The sequence below is a fragment of the Tachypleus tridentatus genome, chromosome 2 (assembly GCF_004210375.1).
Source record: "Tachypleus tridentatus isolate NWPU-2018 chromosome 2, ASM421037v1, whole genome shotgun sequence".
In the NCBI taxonomy this organism is placed as follows: domain Eukaryota; kingdom Metazoa; phylum Arthropoda; class Merostomata; order Xiphosura; family Limulidae; genus Tachypleus; species Tachypleus tridentatus.
In genome coordinates, this window is record NC_134826.1 from 34,977,593 (window position 1) to 34,999,429 (window position 21,837).

Here is a 21,837-nt window from a genome sequence, read left to right on the forward strand (position 1 = left end):
GACGAGCATGTTTGGTGCGACGGGGATGCGAACCCGCGACTTTCAGATTTGAAGTCACACGCCTTAACACGCTTGACCATGCCGGGCCGAGAGATGAGAGCAATTTACTGTCATATGTGCATTAACAATAAAGTAAGCATAGAATACAGAAGGTTTAGTGTTAGGTATTATAACACTAGCCTGCATCTGGAAACTTTTTTCCTGCTGATTCAGTTTTAAGACCTGAATTCGGAAATGACCTCTTTTTTCCCCTATGAGGTCTGAGTATTTCACAAATTACGTTTAAAAATTCACTATAAAAGTAAATTTCTATCGCACTTGAATGCGTGATGACTGATTACCTCTGCTACAAACTAGTTAGAATATATGACTAAAAGATGAAGAAATAAAGGTGCATATTTCTAAATGAGACGATGTACAAACAAACATATCGACAGCTTTAATAATATTCTGTACAAATAATTGAAGAGATAAAAGTTGCTGAAATCTAAGATTATTAAATGTCATAATTTCAAATAGGTTCTTCTTTATTTTGTCGGCATCATATTTTGTTATATTGAATATCATTAAAACTAGTGAGCGACATTGGGATTATTCTGATATATATTTAAGCTCACAGATAACGTAAAGAAAGAATAGATAGAAAATGGTAAAAGTTAAATAATATCATTTTATGTAAAATTTTGTAAAGTGTGTTTGTTGCTGAGTTATGTTGTTCTAACGGCCATAATTCAATCCAATATTAGAGTGTTATAGGCCCACGAGCTTATCGAAGTTATGAAGTTACCTTAGGATAACATTCAAGGATCTGTTTTTGACACACTTTGGGGTAAAATTCACTCTAATAAACATAAAGTTAGTATTTTAATAATAAGTCATATCAAAGGAATTATATGGCAAGGTACAGGAATTATAAAATATAATCCCTAAACAATAATGAATTTGCATGATTTAGAAATTCACAAAACATGTAATACTCCTCAATACCAATTAAAAGTACCAGCAGAAACAGATTACAGCTAATGTAATCGTAGTATTCATACATTCATACTTCTTTAAAATAAATTTATAAAAAGTGAACATTCTCCAACAAGTGATTTTTTTGCGAAGTACAACACGGGAAAAGCGTTAGGAATGTTCCCTCCTCTTCAGTGAACTTAAAATAATTCAAAATTTACTAATTTTCGAAATTTAATTTGAATTATTATCTACTTTTCTAAATGTGTATCAAGCTAAATATCATGTAAACTGGCTTTTAATGTCCTTATCGTCCATTTTGATTCAATTGGTTTTAGTATACATAGCGGATGATGTAATGTCGCTTTTCCAGTTTCTGATGTTACCAACTATTAATCTGATTATATAATAGGAATTTTGAAATTATATTTGATTGTTTATTTCATATTTTAAGCTGAAAAATTTAAAGTTTTTACGTTAGAGATTAAACTATTAAACTGTATTGAATTAACTGATAGAGAACCAGAAAATTTTATTTCATAAATCGAATTCTTCTAAAAATATTCAAGTTGTACAAAAAGTTTCCCTTGTGACGTCACAGCTCTCGGTAAACACTTGTTGTAATTTTTCATTGCTAGGAAAAGGAATGTATACTCTTCAAAACAAGAAACGCAAAAGGGATATTTCTTTTTAAAATAAGAAAAATGACCAAAATGACAATGAAAGTTGTGCACTTTGAAAACGGAGGAAAACATCGGATTTTTCGCCAAAACGCATGCGTGTCCAATAACTTTATTTGAGAGATTAAAACAAGTAGCCTTGTCTCGCTCATTCAGGACTGGACTACTTTGTGTTGTTCAAAACAACTGTCACATGTAGGTGGAGCAGCACAGTATGGATTACTGTGTCCAGATTTCTGGCAGCTATAACATTGTGGAATTTGGCTTGCTGGTGGTTTGGCAGGTTGCATGTAATATTTTGTTTCACAAACAGTGTGAAACTGTCCTTTATTGGCTTGCCATGTTGCTCTTGGTTCTGGATGGTTACTTTAACTAGCGGTGTGTTCTGTTTTGTTTTAAAATAAGTTATTTGTTCTATGTAAATAGTACAGTAACCTAATGTTTTAAATTTTTCAATGATTTCATTATTTTCATTGTTGAATTCAACATCTTTGAGAAACGATAGCTGTTTGTGATGTTTTTCGTTTTGTGTGTTATAGCTTTGCCATCGGAGGCAGTGTTTTGCCAGTGGGCTAAAATATGTGTATAGTACTAAGTGGAACACAATTAAGGAGAATTCCTTATTTCGTAAGTCTTCATATATCTTTAAAATATTAATCAGTGAACAGTTTTCTTATTTCAGAGACAATATGTGTTTTTTTTTTCTGAATGAGAAAGCAATTCTCTCAATGATTAAAGCAGGAATGTTGTACTGTTTGTTCATGATAACAATGGATGTTTTGTATTGTGTTTGGTGTCGTCTTATTACTGTTATTATTATTACTATCAGAGATCTTGATTACTAATACAGCCTGCTTTCTTTATGACTGTTGAGAAATGATTGTCTTTGTTGTTTTCTGGGAGGGATTGTGTGTTTGAATCAGTTGAGAGGTCTTATGTCCGTCAACTTCTTTGTTGAAGTGCGGTGGATTTTAACACTGTTGTTAGATCCAGGGGTTGTCCTTCAGATCTGTTTGTTATACCCCGTCTGTTTCTTGTCGGTGTATGGTTCGTCATCACTTTAACAGGATCAGGACTGGGAAGAAATCCTACTAAAAACGATAACAAAAGTTAGTCATTTCAAATTACAGAACTCAGCTCTAAGATGTCTTCTATCTTCAGTAGTCAGGAAACGAAAGCTCTATTACAAGGGTAAAAAGACACACAATTTAAATATGTTAGAAATGGTGTAATCAGGTAGCAGGATATAGGTAAAGGTCAAGTCTGGTCAAATGTATGATGTGTTCCCAACCCAACTGCCATCATGTCCAACTTCGCCCTCTACCGACCAATTTACCCAAACAAGCAGAAACATTCCATCAAGAGCGACTTCAAGAAACCAAAGATTTGGCTACATGAACAGTACATTACCACTTTAGGCCCAGCATGGCCAGGCGGGTTGAGGCGTTCCACTCGTAATCTGAGGGTCGCGGGTTCGAATCCCCGTCACATTAAACATGCTCGCCCTTTCAGCCGTGGGCGGTTTATAATGTTACGGTAAATTTTACTATTCGTTGATAAAAGAGTAGTCCAAGAGTTGGCGATGGGTGGTGACAACTAGCTGCCTTCCTTCTAGTCTTACACTGCTAAATTAGTGACGGCTATCGCAGATAACACTCGTGTGCTTTGCGCGAAATTAAACAAACAAACAAACACAACATTACCACTTTTGTCACCGTATTCATGTAGATTAAACCTCACACCAGTAGAAAAACACACAGACTTTAACATGAGGCATTAAGGTGAGGCATTGACCAGCTAGTATTTAGGCTACTTTCATAGTGTTCATATTTTCCCTATTAAATGCGAAGGGAGTTTATCATTTTTATTTTCATTTTTCGAAGCTCTACTCAAATAAGTAGTTGAGTCTAACAACGCAAAATGAATATTTTTTCTTTGTGTTCATTGGCCTTAAGATTTTGGCCAGCAGTATATATATATACGATTAAACATAAAAGTATATGAAAATATGTAGCTGTATTGTTAGTTTTCTGTTGAAAACTTTCGCTTGGCCATATTCATCAATATGTATACAAGATAATCAGTAATTTATATGCTGTTATTTTTATATATTAATTTTATACTTTATGCATTTATTTTGCAATATTTAGAAAAGTGTTCCTTTGAAAACTGAGTAAAGATAAATGTCCTACACCTGAGATATTCCTAGAATTCTGAAATGTTTGAGCACCTAAAGAGTAAAACTAGCTTTAAACCAAATAGTTTATACATATATTTATTTTTGGAGTGTTTTTACATGACTAGAAGATAAGTTCTGATTTTAATGATTATAATATATCGATCCACATTAGTGGCTCATCATCAGAGTTGATTTATATTGTGAGTTTAGAATTTTGTTGAGCGATATATTTTACTATAAGGCAGTTCTGCACCATTGTCTCCTAGCACCTCTGTTTTTTTCTGATTTAGTTTATCTCATTGTTCTTCAGCAAACAACAGTGTAATATTTTAACAGGCTCACATTTTAGTCGTAAGTTTATAGGTACATACTGGCACATCTTTATTTAGAACTTAAATACCGGTAGATGTCGGTTGTTATGTTGGTAATGTATCTATACAATGGCAAGATATGAAGGGGGTGATCAGATGTTATCATTAGTTAATGGTTTCACAGAATTATCAGAAGAAGAAAAAGAACATTTATTAACAGTAATGAATAAGGCAAAGGTATGTGTAAAATAAGTACAACAATAATAAGAGTTGTTACACAACTTTTCACAGCTTGCAACGTTTGCAGGTAAATTGTTTGTAACTAATGGTTGAATAAGAAACAAATAGTAATACCGTATATGGTCTTACTGGTGGTAATAGTACTACTTAGGTTAACTGGTAGTGATAGTAGATAGTGCTTATACTGTATTAATTAAATGTAAGAAGTTTAATAATGATGTAATACTAAGTTGCTTGTACTATTAGTGTAGTACTGCCAGTAGTACCGTGTAACTAGTACCATTAGTGTTACGGTTGTTGCTAATGCTACAGTTATTATTACTGTTAGTGCTGATATTTTATACATTATTTATATTATGCCTTGATACTGTTGGTATGATTAAGATTAGGAATGCTAACTCGAAATGTCATCTTTTAGTAATATAAAGACATATAAATACTATAAAGTTGGCAATTTTGTATAATTTGTTCATTATGTGTCTGTATCTCTTTTGTGGTTAACTATATTTACAACTAATGGTAAGCTTATCTTTTGAAATTTAAGCTTGTTTATAACTTCAATAATTTTCATATCCTATTGTGATACATTCAACTAGTGGGCTTAGGCCTGTACACTTTAGTTTTGATTAATTACTGAGTACCTTTTTGGAATATTGGACTACTGGCCTTAATTAATGATATGATGAAAACAGTTTTGGATCCAGGCTCCTTAGAAATAGAAATAAGATTTAAGCATACTTTATTTTAGATGAATTTGACTTACTAATATTAAGTTACAGTTTCTGTTCATGCTTAAACATATATGTTGAAAACAAGTGTCTGCTTCAGTGCTGGATGTCAAATGAGAGCTCAGAAATGATTAATAGACTGGCAGCCTTGTATCAAGTGAGAGTTTCATGTGGCTGCCTTTGGTCTGAACACCAGTTAAACTAGGTTAGTCAGTAGAGTGTGGGACTTAGTCTTGTAATATAAATTGTGCAATGAGGTTAATATAAAATAAATACTCCATTTATTCAGTTTTTCTTCCAGTTTCTTAGTTGTAAAGAAAAAATGTAGCATGTTTTTACCCCTTTATTTATGGTTTTCACTCTTCCCATGGCAATTACCATGGCCTAAGAAAAACAACCTTATTAGTGCAAAACTCTTGTTGTGCCAGTTTTTATCAGTGACAGAACTAACCCAACTGGAACACAACTATTGTTGAATATTTAATTCTTATTTAGTGAAGTAACATCTTAACTTGTCAAAATTATTGAATATTCAGACATTTATTTGCCATACAGCTCACAGATGTTATTGATGTAAATCAAAAAGTCCAAAGGTACTAAGACTGAGCCCTGAGGTGACATTAATCCAATTTGACTGAACTTCTTTTATAACGATCCTTTGCTTTCTTCCATTCAGTCACTTTTATATTCAGTTATTTAATTCATTTGTCACATCTGTAGAGATTTTTTTCTACAAGCATTTTATGTGACAATTTCAAATGCTTTCTGAAAATCCAGATACTCTAAAACTGTACTTTTACCATCATCTACACAAGCAGTAACCTTTTCAAAAAAATGTTAAAAGATTTGAAAGGCAACATTTTCCCTTAGTGAAATCATGTTGTCTGTCCTGTAAGAATTGGAATTTTGTTAAGAGACTTTATAGAGCATCGTTTATCAGACTTGCCAAAACTATTCCCACAGCTGATATAGTATTAATGGGCCTATAATTACTTGGGCTGTTTTTATATCTTCCCTTGAAAAGAGGAGTAACATTAGACAACTTTCCATTTTCTGGCTCTTGCCAACTATTCAGCAGCTTACTAAAAAGAAAAAGTATCAAGTGGCTCACATATCCAGTCCTTCAGATTTCTTTCTCATTCATATAATTATAATATTAAATATTTTAGTTTCTCTTATTAACTGTGTTCTTTTTTATTTTAAAATTTATTTGATGCATTTTAGGACATAACTTTATTTTGATTAGAAATTGTTAATTTTGGTAATGTTATAAATTTTTTCAAATTTTGGTGAAATTTTGTGGAAAGTAGGTTGTAAAAATCAACCAAATATTCAATTATATAAAACTTAACTATTAGTACTCCACGTTTTATGCTCAAATAACCAGTATATTCAAATATCAGTTTGATATGTCGACTTATTTAGATTATACCTTTGTTATAGTCTGTATGTGGTCAAGTAAAGCTAAAAACTCAATATAAGAAATATCAGTAGTTTACAATGAGTGAGTTATTTTATTTATTAGCTTTTAATTATATTTTGGAAATATTTTATTTGAATTGTTTTTAAACTGTTGTTGATGGAATCTTTTGAAAATTGCCATCTTGTATATGTTTGCATTTATACATATATATATACATGTTTGTTATCTTGAAAGGTAATTTAGAATTTTTTTGCTAGTATTATATTGGCCTTTTTGTTTTTCACCCACATTTTCTTGAGTTACAAAAATGTCTTTTTTTTTTTTCACAATGACTTTCAGCTAGTTTGTGATACTAACTTTATTATCTTGGTGTTCTGTGTAGGAATTTGAAATCCAAGAGGAAAAGAAAAGAATGTAAGTATACACATAAAACAGTTTTTTTTTTTTAAATGAGATATAAATGTTTGTGGTATTGATTTCTTAGGAATTTCATTATTTGTTTCAGTAGTATTGCTACACAGGTAATTGTATTGCATAGTACGAGGGCTGTTCAAAAAATACGCGGACTGACGTCATAAAACAAAATCTTCTTCCTTTCAAGGGTCTTCTGAGTTTGGGGAACAAGAAAAAATCGCAAGGAGCAAGGTCAGGTGAGTAGGGGTGGAGGGGAAGTACAGTGATCGAGTGTTTGGCCAAAAACTCACGAATTCTGAGGCACAAATTTCGCAGCAACGTGCTGCATCTTCAATTTTTCGGTCAAAATCTCGTAACAAGATCCAACTGATATCCCACACTCTTCAGCAAGCTCCCTGACAGTCAGACGTCGGTTTGCTCGTACCAGGGTGTTGATTTTGTCAACGTGTGGGTCGTCAGTTGACGTGGAAGGATGTCCAGGGTGCTCATAATCTTCAATGGACTGTCGACCATCCTTAAAACGTTCATGCCACTTGAAACATGCCGTACGCTTCATAGCAACATAACCGTAAGCCGTGTTAAGCATAGCAAAAGTTTTAGTTGTAGATTTTCCAAGTTTAACACAAAATTTCACAGCAAGTCGTTGCTCCTTCAGGTCATTCATTCTGAAATCGGCCAAACGAAAAAATCGCACTTCACTTAAAACCGCGTAGCTAATACACAAATGAAGATATCTGCAATTGGGAAATGGCGTCGTAATCGGCTGATCTGTGCAAACCTAGCGACACCAAGCGGATTCCCCTGGAACCAACTGGAGCCGCGCAATTCAAACAGTCCGTATATTTTTTTAACAGACCTCGTATATTATCTTAGGTTTTTATGTTCATTTGGTTTATAATATACATATAAGAAACAAGTGTTTAAAACAAGGGTAGCCATTGAAATCACCAGTTAATCACCAAAAAATAGATGCAACGTTTTTGATAATAAATTAATTCAAAAAAGTATAGTAAAAATATATTTAATAAAATTCACTTTATTCTGTAACAAAACATTCTACAAATCATATGTGATCAAAATAAGTCTCTTGTTAAGAGTTCTTATGTTAAAAAGAAAGAAAAGGAAATATTAAATCTTTAAGAAGTGTAAATAGGAACTTTAAAGATAAATATATGGATATATTTTTGCTTGTATTTTTACTAATGATAATGAGGTACCTGAGGTGTGTTTTTTCAATACTTGCCACTCTAGGAGAGTACAAGTATTTCAAAGCTAAGCTCTCGTATATTTTCCAAGATGATGCCACACCTCTTCACACAGTTAAGCGATCTTCCTTATGCAACTGCTTTAGAGATTTGCATGATGGTAGTCTTAATGTGACTCCTTAATCTCATGAGCTAATGTGAATTACACTTTTGCATAATGATACCATGTAACAAAGCCCTTCACCAACAGAAGGGGGACACACCTGTGCACACTAACTTCCTCTATGGATTTGTACTTGTAAATCTTCATTCTTTTGTCTTGGCATTGTATTGACCAGCCATCTTTGAATGTTTTGTTTATTTTTGTTTGTGTTCAGTTTCATGGCATTTGTATTATTACTGTAACAGTGATTTATGTTTTCTTTGGTATATGTTTCAGAAACTTTAACTTTTATTATGAATTCTCAAAGGATGATGATTATTATTTGGTAATGAATCTGTAACATTGTTCACACTCAGGTCTTGTTTAGTCTGTGGCTTTTGGAGGCTTGTTGACTAGCAGAATCTTGCAGCCACGGTTCAGCGTGTTTTGGATCACCACTTGCTTAATGGGCCCTCTACTCTTATCCTATCAGATGAATTTCTTTCTCAACAGTCAGAAACTATCTGTTGGATCACCTCCTTCACATCAGGGTCGTAGATTTTTACACTTGGTGGGGGGGATGATTTTTGCAACCACTTATATGGACTGTTCAATTTGTAAATTGGTAATCTCTGATTACGTGAACCTGAAAGCTGTAAATATGAAGTTGCAGAGTAATCTTGTTGCCACGATACTTGGATGTATAATTAGGCCTACTGACTGATACTTACGGAGTTACAAACTATAACTTAGATTAAAAAGCTTAGAAGCACGCTTATATTAAAGATGTACATTTTGGTTACTAAAAAAGCATACATCTAGGCCTAATTATGTAATTTGATTGGTAAGAACACAAGAAACACAAGAACAAACACACAGTTTGTAGGGCTATGATGCAATAAAACAATTCAGCAGACCAAACTGTAGGGGGGGGATGATTCTATGCACCATACCTCCACCTGAAATGTAAGGGGATGTATCCCCCCCATCCCCCAGGATCTATGCCCCTGCTTCATGTGATTTACTTTGAGAGTAGCATTTGACAAATTGTGAGATGACCATAACCTTACGTTCTTTTTCTTTCTGGAATTCCTTCTAAGGTTTGGTCCTTTTATTATTATTTGCTCCTATTTTTTATTATTATTTTAATTTTTCACCTTATCACCCACTCTTCTTGGAGTTTATCATGTCTTTTCTTCTTGCTCGCTTGGTTTCTTCAATAACTTTCCTCACACCAAAATGCCTCATTCTTTTCACCTCACGTTCATATCTTATTTTGTTCTAATTTGTATGTTTTCTTCCATTCCTTTTCTCAATTTTCTGTTTTTGGTATCTATCTGGCCAACTTGGGGTTCATGCTCTTATCTTTCTTTTATTCCTAGTCCTTGATTTTAACAGTTTTCATGTTTTTATTTCCACCCTGCTTTATTCCCTCATAATTTTACCTTTTATATGAAACACTTCTTCATCATTCTGTTGGCTTCTATAGGTGTTTGTTCACTTCTCTGTTTAGCTTGTTCCACTTCTGTTTTATTGCTCCATACCTTGTTCTCCTACTCTCAGAACTCATTTGGTCAGGTTATTTCCCTCTTTCCTGTATCCCTCCCTTCTCCTTGTGTACTTCATTTTCATTTGTAAGACATATTTTTAAAACAGGAACAATGTTTTTGATTACTGGTGCAATTATTCTCATGTATACAAGTTTCAGTGGTAAAAATGTTTATTATTTAAATTAACATTCAACTAATATAAAAGATTGTAATATAAATGTGTGTGTGTGTGTATGTATATATATATATATTTAAAACTAGTAAATAAACTCAAAATGTAACTGTTACTGTTACCACACATTCTATTGCATGATGTTTGTATGCACGTTTCTATGCCGCTTAGAAAACGAGAAATACCCATCTACGCGAGCACTGATTGGCTGACAAGCACTGATGATGTAACTATGGATTCTCCCACATACCCAGTATGGAGAAGCACTGCACTCAAACTATTGATAGACGTCGAAGATACAAATATTTTTTATTATTTCAAGCACAAACATGGCTATCGCAAGTAGCCATTTGGACTATGTCTTTTATTTATTATCAAAATGTATTTGTATCTCACTAGAATTTTTCTTTTCACCCCTTTCAAGCCCTGGGGCAACAATTTATTACTTTATTGTATAGGCCTATATAATATATAATAATTTGGGAGTTGCAACAGGTCATAATATTTGTCTGTATGAGTGTATAGTCACAATGTATACACCAAAATCATAATGATTATGCTCAAATCGTAATGGTTGGCATCTCTGAAGTTGTGACCAAAGTCTGCTTGAAATCTTGTATTTTTTAGACCCAAATATAGCTTAGTTATTTAGCTTAGTAAATTATAGTGGAATTCTAGAGTATCATTATAGTAATTTATGACTTTTTTTGTTACTTGAAGTATTTATAGAAAGCTTGAAAAAGTTCTTTGATTTCATGTCCTCTATGTACAAAATTTTATAAAGCTTAGCAACCTTTGACAAGCAGTATATGAGTACAAAGATTGTAACTAGAAGACATAATTGATTGCATTACTCCTTTATTTACTGTTTTATGTTTTAAGAAAAATAAGTTTAAGAACTTGTTAGTAAATTGTAAGATTGTTTATACACATATATAATAATTGAAATGTGACTTATTTTACAAAATACAAGTCTACTGAAACAGTTAATATAGGTCACTTTATTTTGAATGTAGAGATTGCTCTTTGAGAACTTTTCAAGGTTTAACATAAATGCTATCAAAATATTTGGTAGTAAACTAACATATTTTTCAAGTGTTAGCTTGTGATAGAGTTGTTATTGTATTTGAATTTAAAGAACAGTAGATGCTAATAGACTTTTGTTTTATTGTAAAGGTTTTGGTATTGATTTATAAGATAACTTTGGTTTATTAAGTTATGCTGGTGCATTTATAAAAGTAATGGATAAAGTTGTATATTGTTACAAGTAATTTATGGAAACTGCAATATTATGAAAGTAGAATTTTCTTGATAGGTTCTCTAGCTATTGAGTCATTGCGGTGTATATCAAAGCACCTTTAGTGACTTTAATAACATTTTAAATATAATACGTATTTAAGAATCTACATTTGCTGTAAAAACATTAAATTTAAAGGATGAACACTATGCTGTAAATACAGATAAATTATTTAAGCAAATGAAAAAGAATTCAAATAAAACAATAAGTTTGATATAAACTCTATCATCCATGGAAGGGTTTTTTTTTTCAATACTGTATCAATGCTACGAGCATGACAGACCAGACATGAGGCATTTAAATGGTCTGTGAGACATTTGACATATAGATCTATAAGTGTAGGTGTCTAGAATGTGTAAATATATGGGTAGAGTTGGTGTCTAGAATGTGTAAATGTATGAGTTGAGGTGATGTCTAACATGTGCAAATACAGGAGTAGAGATAATGCCTAGGGTATGTGAGTATACAAGTAGAGATGATAAAGGGTTAAAAGGGGGTATTGCCAGTCATGTAGGACTTGTTCCTCTGAATTTTACTGTAGCATTTAATTTCAATAAAGTATAGGGTTTAAATAATCCATTGGTAATGGAACCTATGCAAATTAAAATTGTTTTAAAGATATTGGTATTGAAAAGTTATAACTGATAATTATTTGTGATTTTTTTGTTTACAGGAAACCATTTGAAGGACAGCTTTTGAAATACACAAATGTTGTGAAGGGTTGGCAACCTCGATGGTTTGTACTGACACCACATAGAGGTGTACTAGAGTATTACATGGTGAGTGTCAGCATTTAATTTTAATGTGTGGAAACTAATTTAAGTTCTGACTGTTTGCATTAAGATTTTTGTACTTCAAATCCATGAAGAATATTGAAATGTCTGAGTGTTTTAATATTTTACCTTTCAGGCTCTAAGTATTTTGTAATTATTTGTGTATACTCTCATAAGGTGCATTGGAAATGACAAAACACTGTATGTGTGTGTGTAAAGATACAAGTTTCATTTACATACATGTACAAGAAATAGAAACAGATTCTTCAGATTTCTTTGCTGCTATACTGATTTTTATTGAGGGATTTGAAGTTATAAATGAATAACTAACCTTTGGCTAATTCAGTGCTACTTACCATATTATGTTATGAAAGTTCCTTATATAGATGCACACATACAAAACACTACCTTAGTTAATTTGATAAAATTCTATAATTAACCTTTTCTATATGCATTTTTCATGGCCAAGCGCATAAGGCGTGCAACTCGTAATCCAAGGGTCGCGGGTTCGCGCCCGCATCGTGCTAAACATGCTCGCCCTCCCACCCGTGGGGGCGTATAATGTGACGGTCAATCCCACTATCCGTTGGTAAAAGAGTAGCCCAAGAGTTGGCGGTGGGTGGTGATGACTAGCTGCCTTCCCTCTAGTCTTACACTGCTAAATTAGGGACGGCTAGCACAGATAGCCCTCGAGTAGCTTTGTGCGAAATTCCAAAACAAACAAAAACAAACAAACTATATGCATTTTTACACCAATATTTATTTCTGTAAACTCAAAAAATAATTTCCAATGGTCTTCAGAAAAATACTTAACACAAAGCAACATAATAAAATAATTCCTTAACTCTTTCTGTACAGGTTCAGTACCACAGACCAACCTCTTAAACATTTTGTACATGTTATTATATCATACTATAATGTTTAAATTAATAACCATATCTCAATGAAATTTTGTAGATTATCAATAACATTACAAGGCTTCTGTATTAATTTTTAATATTTTTTTTTAAGTAGTGTTTCTCATGCCTTTTTTCAAATATTGACTATTTAACATGCAAAGTAATTTTAGTTTTAAGATTAAAAATGCTACTATGCATTAGTAAATTTTCAAATTTCACATGCAAAATCTTTGTAACTTCCAGATAATTATCCAATTTTTTTGAAGAAAAACTTTTTTATATGTTATTTTGACTATTGAATCTCTGTATAGTTTTGGTTAATTTGACTAATCTTGTAACCACCATAAAAAATAGAAGAAATAATAGAAATTATGCTTTGTTTTTTTTAGAATTACTACAGATTATAACACAAAAACACAAATGTTTTGTTGAAATAGTTTAAATCTCATAACATTATACATTTATATATGTGTGTGTATATATATATTATTTTTATTACATTGATTTTTCAGCTGTGTATGACTAACAGTACAGAAGTTGTGATGGCATAGCACATGTGCACTGATGTTACTCTATTGAAGAATATGAAAGTAACCTTTACAAAATAACCTGTCTTGGCTGTATTTTATTCCACTAGTATTTTGTAAAGTACAGTCATATATTGGTTATAGTACATTATATATGTATATATTAGAGTGCATTAAATTTATTTGGTTGAGAATTTTATTTGGTAATTGTCAGTTGGCAAGGTACACAACAGTTGTGTTTTCTTGTAAAAATTAATCTTATGCAATATGAAATCCCTCCAATTATATCTTCGACCACCACAAGCAAACCAAAGTTTGAAAAAAGTATCATCTCTCCACCAAACGAAATAATTAATCAGTGACTTGTTTGGATTATTTTACCAGTTGAATTATATATATAATTAATTGGTGAAAATATATAATTGAAATGAGTCCCCATATCGAGTAATCTGTAAACTCCACCTGTTTTCCCATTTCAGTCAGTTAACAATAGAATTGGACAAATGTATGCTAGGCTAGTTAGTTGCTTTTGTTTTTTAGTATTAGTTTGTGTCATTTGCTGCATATGCATAAATGTGCTTGTGATATCTGCAGTATTCTTTATATTGTGTAATTTATATCTAGCTTTGATATGTTGATTAATCTCATCTGCATTTATTTTAGCATTGCATTGCCCAAAACTAGACAGTTTGTTGTTTGTTTTCTAGTTAGAAATCCTAGTGAATTAAAGCTGAATGTCTTGTCAAACTGTTAATCCATTATGTGAAACAGGTGTGATGGGTGTTGCACATAAAATGAGTTTTGATATAGCATCTTACTTTCACTCACAAAAACTCTCTTGATTTATACTTACTTATACTTACCCTCACTTAGGTTTATGTGAAATACCTGCACACTAATGCTAGTTTCTACCAGTGGATGTATCTATAACAGTTAATATGTCTACCACTTCAATAACATCTGAGTATGGTATGAGCTTGGGATGTGATGGGTGATTCACCAGGAGTTGGCTTCCATTTTGGACACCAGCCAATTGTCCTCTTATACTATAATGCTTTCCTGTACATGATGATGAGGATATAAGCTGCTTAGTTCCTTTTCCTGCCTTTGTCTCTCAGTCATATGTCATTTCTGGGGAGATGTCCAGGCCTCCTTGAATAGTAGAACTATTCAATCATGTCCCAAGAGTAGTTTTGGGAACCAATTAAGTTCAGGAGGATTTCTACCTTGACCTTTACATGTTTTGTACAGCCAAGCTTTAGCATGTCTTAAGCTTGCAGAGTTTGGTGTAGCTTCTCTCTTTGTTAGAATCTAACCTCTTAATTTGCTCTTGAGTATGACAATTTTGTTTGTTGCCAGTTGAATTTTTTTGGGTATTCCCAAAGCTTGAGAGTCAAGGGTAAGGTTAGCCCTGTTGTTTAACTTCATTTGACCTTCCGTCTATCCCACACCCCCTTGTCCCTGTTCCTCCCCCGAGTCATTCCTGGTCCCCCTCAGTGTGGATTCTTGAATGTGGTGAAGGAATCTTCCAGAGAAGGTTCTGTACTTCAGTTTACCTCCTCTGGCATTTAAACATCCATCCATGTGTTTGCCGTTCATGGCAACACGTGAAGAAGAGGAGAGGATCCTGATGGTTGAGGAGTCCAACCCTAATATATTGTTTTGGCCTTGGGGTGGCCCCTCCAGCGTCAATTGGCTGGTCCACTTAGGATAAGATCAGCCAAGTACTGGCTTTGGATGTTCTCAACGGGTGTTGTGGACATTGTTTCTGATGCTGGTGTTTGAGTATAGTGCTCCTGAAACCCTGTCATTGCTGAACTGCCTTTGTTTGGCATTGTAATGCATCCCCTCTTAGGGCTCCTTGGTGGGTGGGTTAAGTGAGCAATGAAATATTCTTTCTTTATTATGGATCCCCCAACTCAAAAATAAAATAATATTAAAACAGACTATAGTAAAGACCATGTCTTGTAGATTTTGAAAAGCAATCTTCAACTTCATCAATACTTGTACCTAATTTTCTGATATTACATTCTTTATCAGACAAATCTTTAGGGCAAATGCCTCCCTTTTTATTTAGAAGGAACTAGAGGGGATTGCTGGCTCTCCTAAGTCAGTCAGAAAGCTGTGTTCTGGGACATCTTGGTGGAAACATCCATTTCAACACAGAGTGAACTCCTTTTGGATTCAAAAGCCATTGGGAATATATCCATTGAGGTTACTTACTCCTTATGCCACTTTGAATTAGTTACGAGGAGTTATTGTTGAGAAGGTTTTGAAGAATATCCCTGAGTCAGAGATCCTTGCTAATTTCTCCACCTGAGGAATTTCTTCAGTGAGGCATATCTCCATAGGTAAAGATGGAATTATGATGTCGACCAATGTTCTAATTTTGACCCGGAACCAGGACTGGAAAGGCCAACTTCAGGTGACTGACGATGGTTCTTGAACTTACCTGTTAGTCTTCCTGATTTGTTATGATCATTACCATTTTGCTAGAGTAAGTACTTTACAACTTCTTTTACTCTGCTTTCTCTCTTAACATTGTAGACTAGGTGTCAACATTGGTTTTATACTTTTTCTGTTTTTCAATGATGTTTTGTTTTACCTTCATTTCCTTTTATGTATTTTACTACATTTACTTTATTTTTACCTTTTTACCAGATGTTTGGTGCAGATAGCCTAGCTGCTTTGTGCCATAAAATACTAAATCAATCAATCAATCAAACCTAATTTTGACGTTCACATCACCACGTCCACCTACCACCATCAAGGTGGCTTATCTAAATTGCAGGGTATGGCCATATATTCTAAACCCTCCCCTAAGTGGAAGTACCATCTTCTATTTGCTGAACATCTGTTGAACCATCCTTCCATTCCAATTTATGTGGATTTTTTTAAATTAGGTGACTTTGTGGGCTCTGTCATGGTTTGTTTTTCTTTTTGGTGGTTGCACACAGGATACCCTCTTCAGTTTCTGTGTTCACTGCCAAACTGTATACCATTTTTCTTGCCCTGGATCACATAGAAGCTATGCAGTACATGAACTGTATTATTTATACCTACTTGTTTAGCTCTCTACTGGCCCTGGAATTACTTCACGTTCTCACCCTGTTCTTGTCGATATTCAAAACTGACTGGCTTGTTTCTCTTTATCATCCATTTCTATCCAGTTCTTCTGGATACTGGGCCACATTGTTATTCGTAGGAATGAGTTCACTGACACCACAGCTAAGTCTGTCTACTCTGGTGCTATCATGGTCGTGCATGGCCTGTTCCATACGTGGAATGTGGTCCTGTGTTCAAGGCCAGTTGGCAGTTGACTTGGAGAGAGCAATGGGATAACAAGCTTTTCCAAATAAAACCTTCTGTTGGGCTTTGGCAATCTTGGTTTTGTGAGGAATGAAAAGAGAAAGTTGTCCTAGCTAGGCTATGCACTTGTCAGCTTTTTAACTCATCGTTTTCTTTTGCCTGGAACTGATGTACCAATGTGTGGTCTGTGTGACACTCAAGTCACAATGGTCCACATTTTACTGTCATGTCATTATTACAACCATGAGCTACAGCACCATTTTAGATGTATTTTTACCAATGGGTTCACCCTTGACATTGGACAATGTCATTGGTGATGACAAAACAGTTAAATAACAGTTATACATGTGGTTAAATTTAATCTAAGTACCTTTTGTTTAAAATATCTTAAAAGATATTGTGCAGCAGGAAGTGCTAATAGACAAGCTTTTTATGTCACTTGGGTATACCATATTATCATCATAAGGATAAAGTTGTTTCTAATAATAAATAATAACAAAATAATTTCTCTGTGCACAGTTGATTAAATGATTTAATTTTTAAAAAAATTATGTACTGCTCTTGTTGAAAGACTGTTTACTCTATACATATTTATGGATGATTCTTTACTGTAAAATAATGATTACTAAAAAGAAAAGAGTTCAAAAGTGTTAACTGAATTATATCTTACAGATTCATTTAAGTCATTTTTAAGAATGCAAAAAATAAAAAAAAATTATTCTGGGGGCATATTTCAGTGAAAAATAATTTTGCCTCTAAGTGGCTCAGCTGTAAACTTCATGGCTTATAATGTTAAAAAATTGGTTCCAATATAGTACATTACTTCTCACATGAATAGCTATTCATTTTCAGTGCTGCTTTCTGTATGAAAAACATTTTTGCTTACCACAAGTGCCAGGCATGGCCAGGTGATTAAGGAACTCTACTCGTAATCTGAGGGCTGTCGGTTCGAATCCCCGTCACACCAAACATGTTCACCCTCTCAGTTGTGGGGGCATTATAATGTGACAGTCAGTGCCACTATTCATTGGTAAAAGAGTAGCCTAAGTGTTGGCGGTGGGTGGTGATGACTAGCTGCCCTTCCTCTAGTCTCGCATTGCTAAATTAGGGATGGCTAGTGCAGATAGCCCTCGTGTAGCTTTGTCCAAGATTCCAAACAAACCAAAATTACCACAAACTTTGAGCTCCCATATACTCCATGATCAATATGATTCAACTGTGTTTTACATACAAATCATCATGCAACAACATTTTATCAATAGGAATGTGACACGCACTCCTGATTTGACTCTGTTTGTTTGATTCTACCAAACTGTAACTTCTCCTTTGATGGTGCTGTCATCAAAGCATTTTTTGTTTGTGCCTCTTTCCATATTGTTTTTGAAGATTCATACGGAATGAAGATATCTTCTATTTTTTTCCCACTTCACCAGTTTAAAGTAAAATCTTATCTTTATTGTTCTTCACTGATACTTATGTTTCCACTTTGAAAATATTATTTACTTTCAGCACTGTTGTCCAGGCTTCATGTGGTGGTACTCATCAGAAAAATTGTTATCTTTAATATGTTGGGAGATTGGTCATTATGTATAAGTTGGCTTTCAGTGGGCCTTGTCTTTAGGGGCTCACACATTTTGAATGTGATCTGTTGACTTGGGCAGATAAGCTGTTACACTGTTATAGACTTTTATTATTTTTGATATTAATATTATCTATAGATATTTGGTTTGAGTAACATACATATAGTTAGATGTATGCCTACTTCTTGTATGGTTAGGGTTTTTCAATTAAAACTTAGTAATATCTTTTGTAGTATAATGTTAGATTTGGCTTAACATATATCTTTGTTATTTTAGGCTTACCTGTCATTCATCTATATGGTGACTCATAAATTAGGTTAAATATATTACTTTTCAACATATATTGTTTAATACATTTTCTATTTTTAGCATACACTGACTTAATTCTAAAATTTAACTGTTTCATTTTCAAAAATAATTATTTTATACTTTCTTGGAGTCTGCCCAACCTTCTCCCAGTATTGCTCACCTTCATCCTCGAACTGCTAACACCATTCAGGATGATGTATATTTTGACAATTTTCTTCCACCTGATTGTGACTTGACCTTCTCAGGGCTCTATTTTGAAGTCTGTTAGGCTTTCCCCAACCATTTTTATACACAAATCACTGTTTTTTTCCCCCTCCTTTTCCAAACATTTAGGTTCATTCTGGGCCTTTTTCATCTCTCTTTTAAAAGATGGTGCTGTTATGTCTTATCTTGTATGGGCTTTGGTTCATTTTGCTTTGTCTCACAATCATACAGGTTTTTTTTTTGTTTTCTTCCTTCCCTGCATTTAGAATCTTTGTTGCCTGTATGTGGGGCAGAGCCTGTTAATCCTATCCATTTATACCTTGCCAAGTTTTCCAGCCTTCATCCTTCTCAGTTGTCTCTCCTACCAGTATTGTCCATCACAGATCTCAATTCTGAGGAGTTTCACCTGTTTCTTGGGGAATTTCATGGGATACCTTCCTCCTCGTTACCTCCAATGTTTGGGTGATTGACATCTTCAGCTATTTCCCTAAACACATGGTTTCTTTGCTTTGGGATCATCTGAGATGGGACACTATCTTGTACCAAATTTCTTTCTCTTCCACTTTTAACTGGGGGACTTACAGGCAACTTTTTTCCTCCACTGGTCTTTTTACTTGGGGGGGGGGTACTTCTGTGACTTTAGTATCATGTGGAGTATATGTGTTACTATATTTGATTTTTTTCTTTTTAGGTTCCTCTTTTTCTTTAGCTATTGCATTTTTGTTCATGTTCCATTTCTGGCAGATTCCCATCATTTTCCTGTCCTGTATCTAAGAGCTCCTCCATTAGTTATGTATTTTCATTACAGATTATAGTTCTGTTTTCAATCTGTTGTGCTTTAATCACTTTTTGGTTCTATTTTTTTTCACTATGTTCTTTTTTATCATACTCTGGTGGAGATTTATTCAAAACTGAAGATGCTCCAAAGTTCATGGTTCATATTCTTATGTTTAGTCCCTGGGACATTTGTGTTACATTTGTTCACCATGAGGTCGGATACCAGTTTCATACCTTTCCCTTCAAGCTTTTATCAGATCAGGATATCTTTGTCTTGTTTTTTCATCTACTTTCTTTGGCTGTTGATTCAGACAGGATTGGGACCAATTTATTCCTTTTTTTCTCATCCCATTTTTTGTCATCTTCGTTTTTTCTTTCTTTTTCATTTTCATTTCTTTCCATCTCCCACTTTTATTCCCAGTCAGATTTGGATGTTTTTTCCCATACATGTTTGAGTCTCTTCATTGCTTTTAAGGTTTCTTTCTGTTTGCTCCCTTTCCTGCTGTTTCACTCCCTGGCATCACTCCTGTACTTGTGACTTTTTCTTGCTTGTCTTTTTTTCATGTAATAAATTCGTGGTGTTTTCACTCCAATCAGACACCTTCCCTTTTAACTGCATGTCCTCCTGTCATATGCTGGATATACTTCCATCAAGCATTGTGACCACACCTCTTTTTTTTTCCCATTATCTGCTATATATAGGTAACTGTTTTTTCATTGTTGGAGTACTGTTTTTTGCATGTCACCATCTTTCACTTTTTGGTGGGAATATGACTGGGTAAGTTAATTTTCATTAAAACTGCAATTCAACCCTTTGATTAGGATCCCTCTTTTTACCCCCACATGCTTGTTGGTTCCAAGTGGTTGGGTTTTAGATTCATAGCAGACAATCAACATAAGTCTTTATACGTATATTACTAGTGTGTCTATTCCCTTATTCAGTTTGCTTCATGTTCATACCTAACATGTTGTGGGTCGCAGTGGATGAACATGCAGGTTGCTATGGTTTTTTATCATCTATCTGCTATGTACTGAGGATGATACTGCCCTGGGAGCGGTTCTTGTCTCATTGACTTTGAGTGGGATATTTCACAATACAGAGAAAACTTTATTAATTCCAATCATCCAGATGTTGGGTTTTTGCATCAGTCAAACATTTTTATTTCTTTATTATCACATTTTCCTGTTCACAGATCATTGGATGTGATATTTCCCTCTAGTCTGCTGAATTAGAGGTGAAGATAGAAATGAATAAAACCCAAAAACCTCAGTACTATTGAAAGTTACACATTTCTTCTTTAGGGGCAAACTTAGAATGGTGGTGTAATCAATGAGTGATACATGTAAAGAGTTCAGTGAAGTCATGAAAGTCATTTGGTTTTCTACGAAATGTCTATCTTTTTATGCATTGTTCTAAGCATCTCATTTCTGGTACAATGTAGCCAATGGCAAGAGTGTATGCAAAGAGATGTAAGGGATATTTTATTTTAGAAATGGGTAAATATATGTGTATTTAAAAACTATAAGTGTCTAAGTGAAATAAAGGTGACACCTGGAGACTGATTTAGAAAGGTACGCTAATCATTTTATACAAACAGGTATGGAAATTTATCTGAAATAAATAGTAAGGTTTAAGAAATTCAGCTTTTACATTATATAAAAAATAAACAAAGAATAAAAATTATTATTCTGGCAGAGAAGAAACCAATGAACAGAGATCACTGATTCCAAGATCTAGATTAATTCTGAAAGGTTGAATAATGTTTAGATTAGTAATCCAACAAGTTTATTTTATTTCTTTTATTTGCTTTGTTTTAATGCTGATGAGAGTAACATTGTCAATGGAATGACCTGATTGGTTAAAATGTTGAAGAACAGGGAGATTTTATTTTGGTGTTAATAGAAGATTTATGGTTGTTGAAACATTCTCTTAAAGTTGTTTGTATATGACTTACATATTGGTGATTGTATTTTTTACACTGACACTGTATAAGGTAAATGGTGTGTTTTGTTTCACAAGTGATTTATTTGGATATTTTAAGATTTATTTGATTGAGCTTGTCAGAAAATGAATTGCTAGTTTTTATGAACTTGCAGGTTTGACAACAGGCTTTATTGCATGGATGACAACTATTTTTGGGTTGGATGTGAACAAGATTAT

The 21,837-nt window shown here is 33.6% G+C and overlaps 1 protein-coding gene across 3 annotated transcripts in view; it reads left to right on the forward strand.

Annotated features, from left to right (window-relative positions):
• Positions 1 to 4,209: 4,209 nt before the first annotated feature.
• The window catches only part of LOC143240818 (oxysterol-binding protein-related protein 11-like), an 83,834-nt gene continuing 66,206 nt past the window's right edge, over positions 4,210 to 21,837 (forward strand). For 2 of the 3 annotated variants that reach the window (XR_013021981.1, XM_076483957.1), the window contains exons 1-3: positions 4,210 to 4,364; positions 6,901 to 6,932; positions 11,972 to 12,077. Coding sequence is in view for 2 of the 3 variants with exons in the window: in XM_076483957.1 (XP_076340072.1) it covers positions 4,257 to 4,364; positions 6,901 to 6,932; positions 11,972 to 12,077 (246 nt within the window). In the remaining variant the exon portion in view is untranslated. The remainder of the gene's footprint in view (positions 4,365 to 6,900; positions 6,933 to 11,971; positions 12,078 to 21,837) is intronic. The other variant, XM_076483948.1, reaches the window with a different exon arrangement.